General features: G+C 37.5%; 1 protein-coding gene across 1 annotated transcript; it reads right to left on the minus strand.

The window, feature by feature from the left end:
- Positions 1 to 496: 496 nt before the first annotated feature.
- Positions 497 to 4661, minus strand: OR1F1 (olfactory receptor family 1 subfamily F member 1). Its single transcript, XM_069106960.1, is given in 3 exon segments — positions 497 to 527; positions 3849 to 4340; positions 4342 to 4661. Coding segments are annotated over 3 exon segments (783 nt in total). The 5' UTR covers positions 4602 to 4661.
- Positions 4662 to 11200: the final 6539 nt, after the last annotated feature.

Genomic DNA, 11200 nt, shown 5'->3' on the forward strand with positions numbered 1-11200 from the left:
GAACAAACAGTTAAAAAGAGTCATAATCTCAAACTTCCCCTAAGGAAACAAACTTCATCAAACAAATTCTATAGGTAAACTAAGTCAGGTTACAGATTAAACCCCATTTAGAGGATTCATGAACAGACTGATTGAAAAGAAGGATTTATATCTTGGGGCAGCTTGGCAGCACAGAGGATTGACTGCCCATCCTGGAGGCAGGAAGATTTCTTCTTCCTGAGTTAAAATCTGGTCACAGACAATTACTAGCTGTGTGACCTTAGGCAAGTCATATAACTGTTTGCTTCAGTTTTCTCATCTGTAAGATGAGTTGGAGAAGGAAATGGTAAACCACTTTGGCAAATCTTTGCCAAAAAAAAAAACAAAACCCCAAACAAACCCAACTTGATCACAAAGAGTTAGACTAGACTGAAAAACCACTGAACTGAATTTACATGTTACCAACATATAAATTGAAATTCTTCCTCTGGCTTCTTATCTAGTGAATACTTAAGGCTTAAGTAACTTTTTTGTATACCAGGGCACAGCTTTTGTTCAGGTGAAGGTGATACTGAAACAGACTTTTAAGTAACCAAAAATCAAATCGTGGGAGGAATAGCCCTGAGTCCCAAATAATAAAAGGAAATTTTAAAATTCCCGGTGAAATGGGGAATGTAAGTCAAGGGGTAAAACAGAGTTGATAAGCTGTTTGATCTCCAACTCTAGCCACTTCCCTTAATCTCATGGCACAGGCTACATCATTGATTCTTAGAGCTAGAGAAGACCCTTAGAGGTTATTTAGTTCAGCCCATTCATTTTTTGAGAATGAGAAATTTAAGTCTAGAAAACTGTGACTTGCCTAAGGTCAGTACTGAGATCCAAACTCTGGTCCTTTGAGTCCAAAGCCAGTCTTGCCACTGCACCCTCTGTGAAGCTGTACCTTACTTCAAGGGGAAAAAAGAAAGTTACATGATAACTTTATCATATACTTAAAAGGAATAGCAAGTTGTACGTAAAAGATTTACTGTTTCATGTGCAATCATCTTTTTTTCCACATTCTACTATGCTATGGAAATGCTTATTTTATTTTTTAAGTTCAGACTATAATAAGTAAAATAAAAAAAAAAGAGAAGTCCTGATTGTTGCCAATTTTCATTCAAAATCAAAACCTTCTTTCTTAAATCTGAAGGAACTGTCCAGTTTCTTTTGTCCAGGTCATACTTTTTTTTAAAATTAATTTCTTTTAAACCCGAATAAAACTTAAATACACAATAAGAAAAGAAAAAGAAACATATTATAAACAAATACTAAAACCAAGTGGTAATTTTTAAAAAATTATTCCTATGGGTTCTTTTTCATGATAAAACTCAAATGAGAGTATAAAGCAGGGTCAAAGAATGCCAGAACTGAAAGAGGCCTTGGAACACTGAAAATAGACCATTGGAGCTAGAAGGGACCTTAGTGATCATCTAATCCAGCCTCTTCATTTTACAGATGCTGCAGCTAACATCAAGAGAGGGAAACTGATTTGTCCAAGGCCAAGCAAACCCTCAGTGGCAGGGCTGGTATGAAAGCTCAGGTCTCCTAGCTCTTTCTGTTGAGGTTGCTAGTGGTGAAGTAGACAAGAGTACTGAACTTGGAATCAGGGTGACTTGAGTTTAAATTTTACCTCAGACTAACTGCCATATGACCCTTGGCAAGTGTTATGGGAATGAGAATCTGAAGATCTTCCCTGTCCCTTGGCCCTTTGATAGGCTTAAGTGACTCCGAGAACCTTCCTTGATTTCAGAATATACTCTGCCCCCTAATAGGCTAAATGTGCTCACCTGGAGCCTGCTTGTTTTTCAGGATCACCCACACCTTGTTATTTTGTGATTGAGCATAGGTCACAAGGGTTGTGATGGTCTCTGACCCAGGAGAAGGCTTTATATACCCTGATGTGAGGTTTTGCTGTGGGACTCACTTTGGGAAGAGTTGTGTGATTTTGCCAGATGAGACTCTGAGCAGTCTTTGAGCACACCCCCCACCCCCAGGTTTTGAGAACCCAGATGTTGGTGCTTCCTTCTCTGGTAACTAACTAGGTATGGATGTGGGAAGACAGTGGGAAGCCCTGTCTGCTAATCTGTCTCTCTGTCTGCTTGTAACTTCTGTTTGTATTCTCTGATGTTTGATTGATTAAAATAAGATTGTTAACCCATTTTGAGTTGCTTTCCTTTAAAAAAGCAGATCTAAGAACCTATGCTAGCAGCCACCCTGGGTATGCTAGGGTGCTTGCTGCTACAGCAAGTCACTTAGCCTTCCTGTGTCTGATTCCTCATCTACAAAATGGCTACAATATTTTTTGTTTTTGTTTTGTCTTTTTGGAGGGGGAAAGGCAGGGCAGTTGGGGTTAAGTGACTTGCCCAAGGTCATACAGCTAGTAAATGTTAAGTGCCTGAGGTCAGATTTGAACTCAGGTCCTCCTGACTCCAGGACTGGTGCTCTATTCAGTTCGCCACCTAGCTGCCCCAATATTTTTCAAATTAAATTGTTTTAAAATTCAAAATTTAACTAACACCAAAAAAAGAACATTTCCATATACAAAGTGGGACAGAAAAGTTTGTATACGAAAACATAGCTCTGTATTACATAAAGTTTCCTTTAAAGAAAAGAGGTACAAAGTAGACCTACAATTTACAGCAGCAAATGTTTGTGTTACAGTAACTTTGTTTGACAAATTTGTAGACCTAAATTAAATTAAATCTAATTTAATTTAATTCAAATAATAATTTATTATTAGGCATGCCTCCCCACATCTATACATACACATAGCCTACATACTTGGATAGACAATAAGAGTTCCTTCCATTTAGGTTAGAGATGATGCAAGGAGGATACTGTCTCATACAAAACAGATGCCTTCATTGCCACAACAAGATTTTCTGACAGCATGGAATAGTGAGTAAAATCTTGGATGTGAATTAAGGAGAACTAGGCTCAAATCTCACCTTAGATAATTAAGAGCTATATACTCATGTACAAGTTATTTAACTTCTCTGAATCTCATTTTCACATCTATAAAGTAGTGATAATAATGCCCAAACATGCAGCATGGAGTAGTGAAGAGACAACCATTCTTGGGTCTAAAAGACCAGGGTTCAAGTTCTGCCACTGAAACACAGTAGCAACATGGTTCTGGGAAATTCATTTAACCTCTTACAACCCTCAGCAACATTTTTAAGACTATAAATCACTGATGTTTCAGAATTTACATAAGTGTAGGAATTGCTACACTAAGCAGTTCCCACACTGATGAAATCACAGACCAGGATTAAAAAAAAAAAGACCCCAACCTTACATTAACCCACTTCCCAGAGATATATTTTGAGGAAAGAGCTTTGAAATCTTAACATATGAAATAAATGTGAGTTATCATTTTTCTATGGACTCTGGAAGAGACAACTATAGCATAGTGAGTAGAGATCTGGCCAGAGCATTAGGAACACACGAATTCAGTTTCTGCCTCTGACACGTACTGGCTGTATGACCTTGGAAAAGTCACTTAACCTTTCAATGTCCTAGGCAACATTCTAAGATTAAATTGCAGAGAAGATGCTAACCTACATTGGTAGAGGGAGTTTACTTATCTGAAAATTCTCTATATCAATGAAAACACAGGTCCAATCCTAGTCTAAGTTATGGTCCATGGAACCTCTGATGAAAGCATCAAGCAGGGATTTTTACTGCTAACCATTTTTCTCAGGGCCCTTTTCATGTCTTGATTCCTCAAGCTATAGATAAAGGGATTCAACATGGGGGTCACCACTGTGTACATCACAGTTGCTGCCATATCTTTCTTTATCGAGTGAGTGGAAGAGGGACTAAAATACACAGCAATAATAGTCCCATAGAAGAGGGAAACCACAGCAAGGTGGGACCCACAGGTGGAAAAGGCTTTCCATTTTCCCTTCATGGAGGAAAGTTTCAGGACAGCAGAGGTAATATGGATATAAGAGGCCAAAATACAGATAAATGGGGTGATCATTATCAGCCCTCCCTCTGTAAAAATGACCATTTCATTGATCAAGGGATCAGAACAGGAAAGCTTCATGAGAGGAGACACATCACAGAAGAAGTGTGGGATAACATTATTGTCACAGAAGGTGAGGTGAGCCATTAGGAGAGTATGCAATAGTGCATTCAGATTAGCAGCAATCCAGGATCCAATGGTTAGAAGGGCACAGAGATGATGGCTCATCTTTGTAGTATAGTGTAAGGGATGACATATAGCCACAAATCGGTCATAGGCCATCACAGCCAGAAGGAAATTGTCCATGTCCGCAAATACAAATAAAAAGTACATTTGTGTCAGGCACCCTTCCTGTTACAAGATTCACCAACATCTTGGGAACCGTAGTTGAGGTGAAACAGATATCCACAAAGGACAAATTGCTAAGGAAAAAGTACATGGGAACGTGGAGGTGAGAGTCTGTCACAATGGCCAGGATGATGAGAAGGTTCCCTAGAAGCGTCATCAAATACACACATAGAAATAACACAAAGAGGAGTTGCTGATGTTCTGGTTGACTGGAAAGCCCCAGGAGAAGAAATTCCATGACAGTGGATTGATTTCCTTTTTCCATAGGTCAAATGTAGCTTCTAAATTCAAATTCAGATAAACTACAAATTTAGTAAGCTAATATTCATGAAGTCTTCATACAGATTCACATTAACAGCACAGAAAAAGCAATAAGATAGTCCTTGCCCTCAGGGACCTCAGAGTCTAATGGGGCAGATAACAAGCAAAAAACCACGTAGAAACTATAAGGAAGGGTAAATTGGAAATCATCAACAGAGGGAAGGCATTAAAATTAAGAAGGGTTGGGAAAGGCTTCCTGTAGGAGGTGAGATGTTAGCTAGCACTTGGAGGAAACCAGTAGTAGGCAAAGATGAGGAAAAAGACCATTCCAGGAATGGGGAACAGGCAGTGAAAATGCCTGGAGTTGGGAGGTGAGGTGTCTTGTTTGAGCAACAGTAAAGAGGCCAGTATCACTGGGGCAGAGTATGAAGTACAAGAAGAATGGAAAAGTAGGAAGGGCTAGGTTATGAAGGACTTTGAAAACTAAAGAGGATTTTATATTTGATCTTAATGTTAGAGAGCCACTGGAGTTTATTGGGTATGGGCAGGGGGGGTGTGATATGGTAGAACCTGAACTTTAAGGAAAATCACTGTATGGAGAATGGACTAGAGTGGGGAGAGACTTGTGCAAGCAGGTCAAGCAGGCTATTGCAATAGTCCAGGCTAACGGAGATGAGAGCCTGTACCTTTGTAGTTGTAGTATCAGAGGATAGAAGGGGGTATATTCAAGAGATTTTGCAAAGGGGAAGGAGACTGATAGAAGGGAGAGTAGATTAAGGGAGGCAGTGGTGAGAAGCAGACTTTTGAGAAGGGACAGGATAAAAAGAGAAAGAAAGAAGACTAAACAGTGAAAAATAGGATGGAGAGAAATACACAGCACGACTGTGAATGTGAATGTAGACTGTGTCCTGGGCCATCTCTGGTTTTCTTGACATTGGATTCTGATGGCTCTGGAGGAGAGAGTGAGACTCTGCCTCACTTAAATCCAATTCATGTGCAAGTCAAGGCATCACCCTTGTGATGTCATTGGTCCTCTCCAAGGATGATGGATGAACCACCACCACCATGACAAAAAGATTTTTAAAACTTCAAATTTACAAAAAAATAATTTTTAGTAACTTATTTATTTTAAATTACAAGAAAACTAAAAACAACTTGTATGTTCTTTGACAGTGGAATAACTGAATAAGTTGTGGTATGTTAGTTTGAACAAATATTTTACCATAAGAAACTTTTAAAAGATAAGTGTAATATGAGGCAGAGTGAAGAAAATAGAGTAAAAACAATTATGACTATGTGTGAAAAATAACAAGATTTAGCAAAAGCACACACACAAAAAAGACTAGAAGAGAACATGGAAGGAAAAAAGCACCCACTTTTTACTATTTTGTTAAAGATAATATATATTTAAGATAAATATATATTGAAAATAAATTAGTTTATTTTATGGATAACTCAATTTAAACATTTTGATCTACATGTTTCTGTTAATGGTTACTAAGTTTGTAATATAAAATTTCTTTAAAATAAGTTCATAGACTGAATAACTATTTGTCAATGAAATCTAAAATAAAATGACTATTTTCAAAAAATAAAATTGAGGAGTCTTATGGAGAATTTGTATCAGGCCAAATACACATTGATAAAATTTCCTGTGCAGCTTATCTTACTTGGAAGGACCTGGTTGACTTCACTGCTATGAAGAGCATCAAGCTCTTCCTCTCCTCTGCTGAACTGGACCCATTCCCAACATGCTCCAGAAAAAGAATGGCTCATTGGGACCATTGTGAGCTCTTATCTTCAGTTCCCAGTATAGGAGCAAATGTTTGAGGGGTAAGAAGGGAAACACAGGTGTGTTACCTGACCCCTGGGACATGATTCCCTCAGAGGGCCATTAAAGGCAAACAAAATAATTGCCGCATGTTCTCCCTGGTCCTGTTGGACCTAACACTCTAGTGGCAATGAAGTTACACCCAAAAACTTAATGACTTTTTTTTTCTAGAATTTTGGCTATGTCAAGGATGATGAAATCTGAGTGAAGACAGATGACTAAATCTCTGCTAGATTAAGCTGTATTATTTAGCATCGTGGCAAAAATGGGATTAAAACTCTGCTAGATTAGATGATAGCATAACAAAATTGGATTAAATAAACATTTCACACTATGTGCTTATACATTCCAAGTTTATCAGTTTTCTAACTATAGATGGTAAAAATACAAACAGAATAAATAAAAATTATAACAATTTTTTTAAATGGCCAAAAACGTGCACTGGAAACAATTCATATGTCCAGTGATTCTCAGGTTGCTGAAATTCTCAAATTACTGAACTAGGTGTGCAGAGGATAGAGTATTGACCCTGGAGTCAGGAAGTTCTGAGTTCAAATATGGCTTCATATACTTACTAGCTGTGTGACCCTGGGAAAGTCACTTAACCCCTGTTTGCTTCAGTTTTCCCATCCATAATAAAATAAGAAAAATAATAGCACCTACTTCCCAGGTTTGTTGTAAGGAGCATATGAAGAACAAATGATAAAACACTTAGCACGGTTCCTGGTACGTAGTTGGTTGGCTGGCTGGTGGTGGTTGTTCTTCATACTCAGAGAGGACCAAAATGACATCACTATATCAGGGTCAATGTTCAGTGGGTCCGACTGTGTCTGATCGTATCAATATAACTTGGAATACAGGCACAAATAGTCCATATGAACATTTAGAGTAGAGATGTCTCTAAATTTGCACATCGCACATTTCTTTCGAGCTACTGCAATTCTGTTTTGCTCATAGAGCACAACACCATCTTTGATGTGGGCATGCCATACTGGGTGGTCCTGTGTCAGTGTCTCCCATGTCTCACAATCTATTCCAAAGTTCTTCAGAGAGACCTTGAGAGTGTCTTTGTATCACTTGTTCTGACATCTGTGTGTGCACTAGCTTTGGCTAAGTTCTCTATAAAATAGTCTTTTAGGCAAACATATGTTTGGCATTTGAACAATGTGACCAGCCCATTGGTGTTATGCTCTCTGCAGTAGAGTTTGAATGCTTGGCAGTTCAGCTGGCAGAAGGAACTCGGTGTCCAATACCTTATCTTTCCAGGTAACCTTCAGAATCTTTCTAAGACAATCCAAATGGAATCATTCAGTTTCCTGGCATGGTGCTGGTAGACTGTCCAGTTTTCACAGGAATAAAACAGTGAGGTCAGCACAGTGGCCCTGTAGATCAGTCTAGTAGTCAGTCTAATACCTCTCCTCTCCCACACTTAACTTTGGAGTTTCCTCTGGCAATGTGTACATCATCTATGTGTACATCCCTGGAAAGTATACTGCCACACTAAGTGAACTTATCCATAGCATTTCAAAAACTCTCTGTTTTCTTGTTTTTTTCATCAGGTCAAAATTAGCACAAATGTCAGAGAATCATTCCATACTCTGTTGCATCTCAAGCTCAGGTTTCCCTGAATGAATAATCATCTGTCAACAAAAAGTTGTGCATCAACTCTCCCTCCACTTTAGTTGTGGTTTGCAGCCTCTTCATGTTAAATAATTAGCCATCACTGACTGACCTTGATGCCATTTTTCACCCTAATTAAAGGCATCTGACAACATTGCTGAAAATGTGCTGAAAAACATGAGAGGAAGCACACAGCCCTGCTTCACTCCATTAGTGACTGAGAAAGCAAAAATCATCCATTATCTAGAACTCATGCAGGCCTGCTATCATGAAACTGATGTACTTTTCTGAGCAACCAAATTTTGCCATGATCTTCCATGAGACCTCATGACTGACAGTATTAAAGACTGTGGTCAGACAGATGATCTGTTCTTCTCCTGGCATTTCTCCTGGACTTGTTGGGCAGCAAACACCATATTGACTGTTCCTTGGCTCTTTCTGAAGCTGTACTTGTTCTTGGGTAAATGCCTATCTTTCAGGGGCAGGATTAGCTTATTAAGGAAGACACTAGCAATGTTCTTACTGGTAATGACTAAAAGAGAGATGGCACCCCCCTTCCAGCCTCCTGCCCATAATTGTCATAGGACAACCTATTTCCTTGTCCTTTAAGAGATGGAGAGTTTGTAATGGGAATGCAAATTTGGAAGATCTTCCCTGCCCCTAGGTGCACCTGAAGCCTGGGGTGGGAGGCTTGTTTTTCAGTAGATACTTCTTGATTGGCCATTGAGTCAAAAAGGTTGTTACATTCTCTGAGCCAGGAGAAGGCTATATAAGCCCTGATGTGTAGCTTTGTTTTGGGGGCTCACTTTGAGAAGTGTTTTGTGATTTGATATGGATTCTGGGAAGCTGTTGTAAATGTTTCCAGGTTTTTCTGAAATCCAACTACTTATCATTTCTTATGGAATAATAGTATTCCATTACTTTCATATGTCACAACTTGTTCAGCCATTCCCTGATTGATGGGCATCCCCTCAATTTCCAATTCTTGGCCACCACAAAAAGAGCTGCTATAAATATTTTTGTACATGTGGGTCCTTTTCTCATTTTTAGGATCTCTTTGGGATACAGACCTAGAAGTGGTATTGCTGGGTCAAAGGGTATGCACAGTTCTATAGCCCTTTGGGCATAGTTCCAAATTATTCTCCAGAATGGTTGAATCAGTTCACAATGCCACCAATAATGCATTAGTGTTCCAGTTTTCCTACATCTTATTCAACATTTATCATTTTCCTGTTTTGTCATGTTAGCCAATCTGAAAGGTATGATGTGGTACCTCAAAATTACTCCAATTTGCATTTCTCTGATCAATAGTGATTTAGAGCATTTGTCATATGACTATAGATAGCTTTAATTTCTTCCCCTGAAAACTACCTGTTCACATCCTTTGACCATTTATCAATTGGGGAATGATTTGTATTTTTATAAATTTGGCTCAGTTCTCTATGTATTTTAGAAATTAGGCCTTTATCAGGGACACTGTAAAAAATTATTTCACAGCTTTCTGCTTCTTTTTATTCATGCAAAAACTTCAATTTAATGTAATCAAAATTATCCATTTTACATTTCATAATGTTCTTCATCTCGTTTGATCATAAATTCTTCCATTCTCCATAAATCTGACAGGTAAACTATTCCTTGCTCTCCTAGTTTGCTTATAGTATCAGCCTTTATATCTAAATTGTGTACACATTTTGAAGTTATGTTGGTATACAATGTAAGATATTGGTCTGTGCCTAGTTTCTGCCATACTATTTTCCAGTTTTATCAGCAGTTTTTAAATAGTGAGTTTTTAATCCCAGAAGCTAGAGTCTTTGGGTTTGTCAAACAGTAAATAACTAAAGCCATTGACTTGTGTACCTAACCTATTTTACTGATCCATCACTCTATTTCTTAGCCAGTACCAAGTAGTTTTGATGATTGCTGCTTTATAATAGAATTTAAGATCTGGTACAGCTAGGCCACCTTCCCTTGCATTTCTTTTTATTAATTTCCTTGATATTCTGGACCTCTTGTTCTTCCAGATGAATTTTGTTATTATTTTTTCTAGCTCTATAAATTAATTTTCTGGTAGTTTGATTTGTATGGTACTGAATAAGTAAATTAATTTAGGTAGAATTGTTATTTTTATTATATTAGCTTGGCCTACCCATGAACAGCTGATATTTTTCCAGTTATTTAGATCTGACCTTATTTGTGTGAAATATTTTATAATTTTGTCCATATTTGTTCATATTACCTATATTCATACTACTTACCTGCGTTTGTCTTGGTAGGTAGACTCTCAAGTATTTTATAATGTCTACAGTAACTTTAAATGGAATTTCTCTTTCTATCTCTTGCTGTTGGACTTTGTTAGTTATAGAAATGCCAATGATTTATGAGGGTTTGTTTTATATACTCCAAATTTGCTTAAGTTGCTAATTATTTCAAGCAGTTTTTTACTTGATTCTCTAGGATTCTCTAAGAATTTTACCATCATATCATCTGCAAAGAGTGATAGCTTTGTTTCTTCTTTGCGTATTCTAATTTCTTTAATTTCTTTTTCTTCTCTTATTGCTAACATTTCTAGTACAATATTGAATAACAGTAGTGATAATGGACATCCTTGTTTCTCCTCAGATCTTATTGGAAATGCTTCTAGCTTATCCCCATTACATATAATGTTTGCTGATGATTTTTGATAGATACTACTTATCACTTTAGGAAGACTCCATTTATTCCTGTGCTCTATAGTGTTTTTAATAGGAATGGGTATTGTATTTTGTCAAAAGCTTTTTTGGCATCTATTGAGATAATCATATAATTTCTGTTAGTTTTGTTGTTGATATGGTCAATTATTCTGATAGTTTTCCTAATCTTGGACCAACCCCTGCAATCCTGGCATAAATCCTACCTGGTCATAGTATATTATCCTTGTGATAAGTTATTGTAATCTCTGCTAATATTTTAAATGGTTGCATCTATATTCATTAGGAAAATTGGTCTATAATTTTCTTTCTCTGTTTTGGTTCTTCCCAGTTTAGGTATCAGAACCATATCTGCATAATAAAAAGAATTTGGTATGACTTTCTTTTTTTCCTTCTCTTTCTCCTTCTCCTCCTCCTCCTTCTTCTTCTTCTTCTTCTTCTTCTTCTTCTTCTTCTTCTTCTTCT

This window comes from Petaurus breviceps, unplaced genomic scaffold (genome assembly GCF_028583685.1).
Source record: "Petaurus breviceps papuanus isolate PSGF00001 unplaced genomic scaffold, PetGlider_PUasm1.0 138, whole genome shotgun sequence".
Lineage (NCBI taxonomy): Eukaryota > Metazoa > Chordata > Mammalia > Diprotodontia > Petauridae > Petaurus > Petaurus breviceps.